The following is a 2,410-nucleotide window of genomic DNA, read 5'->3' on the forward strand; positions in this document are numbered from 1 at the left end:
GGGGAGGGGGAGGGGGGAGGAGGGGATCTGGAGGGGACGGAGGAGGGGGAGGAGGAGGAGGCCTTGGCGGTTCGGAGGGGATGTCGTTGGTCGCGGAGGGCTACTGAGTCCGTGTTAAAGAGTAAGCGTGTGGGCGTGTGGGCGTGTGGGCGTGTGGGCGTGGGGGCGTGTGGGCGTGTGGGCGTGTGGGCGTGTGGGCGTGTGGGCGGGGGAGTTGGGGGGCGTTCGGGGAAATAAGAATACACTCGTGTGTGGTGGCTGTCTGGGGCCGCGGGGAGAGAATTTGTACAGCTATAGCTTTATAGCCATAGCATACATACAAACATACAATTTTATGTATGTTACGGCTTGAGACAGATGTGGTGGGTGGTGCGTATGTATGGGTATGTATGGGAATGTATGGGTATGTATGGGTATGTATGGGTATGTATGGGTATGTATGGGTATGTATGGGTATGTATGGGTATGTATGGGTATGCATGGGTATGTATGGGTATGTATGGGTATGTATGGGTATGTATAAAACCCTTGGCATGTTTGCTTGAACCGTGCAGCTAGCTAGCTACGGCATAGGGTTGGTTGGAGCTGTAGCGATGTACCCTACGCTGTCCCGAGGCGGGGGGATCAGGGGGTCGGGACAGCTCACCTCTACCGCCCCCAGGGGGGTTTGGAGTGGGAGGGCAACGAAGGATGCTTACGGAAAGAGGGAAGGAAGAGGGGGATTTGCGTGGAGGAGGTACGTAGTGAGCATGGGGGGTAGAGGTAGAGGTAGAGGTAGAGGTAGAGGTAGAGGTAGAGGAAGAGGTAGAGGAAGAGGAAGAGGTAGAGGAAGAGGAAGAGGAAGAGGAAGAGGAAGAGGAAGAGGAAGAGGAAGAGGAAGAGGAAGAGGAAGAGGAAGAGGAAGAGGAAGAGGAAGAGGAAGAGGCGGAGGCAGAGGTAGAGGTAGAGGCGGTGGGGAAAGTGTTTCAGATCGAACTCCAGCGAGAATGCACCACCCGCACGGGTGGAATCATCGCATCATGCATACAACGAACCAGACAAGAGAGAATCCGGTAACAGCCGCCCAACTACTCCATCACACGAGTGGCCTCCGTCCGGGAAAAGGAACAACATCTCGCAGCCGAAGAGATGAGAGGAGCGCAGAGGAACGGGCGTACATTGCTTTTTGGGGTAACTTGAAGGGAGGGGTAGAACAGTCATACACGCGAACGGCGCAGGTGTCCGCTGTCCCAGATAATTTTTTTAAGTCCGGATAATCGAGGTCTCTACATCGCGTCCTGCTTTATTTGAGTGATAATGCTTCCACTTTAAAGCGGTGATATATAAATGAGCTACTATGATTGCGAAATGGACGTGAAGGATTTTATGTATTAATGGATGTGTGATCGCCTTGTGTCTGATGTGTGTCTGTATGTATGTGGGTAGGGTGGTAGCTCCTGACGCTCTCCGTCGTGCACCCGCCGTCTTCGTGTACCCTCATTCAGCCGTGTTAGGCTGTGTGGTAAGGTCAGGTGATGGTGTGAAGCTCCAACCAAAACCCCTCAACTGATGGGGCGGAGGCGGAACCCCGACGGGTGCCGTTCTTATTGAGGCCACTTTCAGATGCGACGATATTAGTTTCCCGCCGCGAAATTGCCGATATGGATGATGACGTGGCTGAATGGATGTGGGAATCCGGGGCCGATCAACGGAACTGCCGACCAACCACCAAGCAGTGCTGCTAATGCGGTTTACCTGGGGAGGAAAAGTTGGTTGCTTCAACGGCAGCTGGATGAAGGCAAGGAGCCTCCTGGGAGACTCGTTGCCTGGTCTTTCAGGCTCACTTGGCAGCACAGTTCGAACTGCAGTCCACGGTACTGCAGTCCGTACTGCGTAAGGCTGAATCAGTTTTAAAGAGGGATTTTTCCGTACGCATGATGTTCTGTTGCCGTCGCGGCCCACCCCCTTTTTTGGGTTTTGCTGGCATCCCCCCCTAACCCATTGTTCCGTTTGGAAACGTGTTTCGGAGCGGCCTCGAGGCTGTTTGGAACTAAGTTGTTGTTAAATTTACCCCGACGACGTCATTCACATTCACATCCCATACACACATACACATACATACATGCACACTACTCTCACTCTCCCACATCCACGCTTACATAATCACTCTCAACACACCTTAACAGCAACAGCACCACCACCACCACCACCACCACCACCAACAACAACAACAACAACAATAACAAGCAGCAACTAATAGCAGTCAAAGATTTCAAAATTGCCAAATGCCCGATGTGGCTGCGGCCAAAAACAACTTTTCAACGCTGCATTCCCAAATCTGAAGCATTGTACAGCAGCACATGCACATGCACATGCACAAACTGTGTCCCGAGAAATAATTGTCTATCTATTTTTCGGACCTACAGCCCTC

General features: G+C 52.5%; 1 protein-coding gene across 1 annotated transcript in view; it reads right to left on the reverse strand.

Moving 5' to 3' along the window:
- Nucleotides 1–2,251: 2,251 nt before the first annotated feature.
- Nucleotides 2,252–2,410, reverse strand: part of VOLCADRAFT_88484 (uncharacterized protein) — a gene marked incomplete at both ends in the record, with an annotated part of 7,270 nt that continues 7,111 nt past the window's right edge. Inside the window, one exon of the mRNA XM_002948243.1 lies at nucleotides 2,252–2,317. Within this exon, the coding sequence (XP_002948289.1) occupies nucleotides 2,252–2,317 (66 nt within the window). The remainder of the gene's footprint in view (nucleotides 2,318–2,410) is intronic.

The sequence above is a fragment of the Volvox carteri genome (genome assembly GCF_000143455.1).
Source record: "Volvox carteri f. nagariensis unplaced genomic scaffold VOLCAscaffold_9, whole genome shotgun sequence".
Taxonomy (NCBI): domain Eukaryota; kingdom Viridiplantae; phylum Chlorophyta; class Chlorophyceae; order Chlamydomonadales; family Volvocaceae; genus Volvox; species Volvox carteri.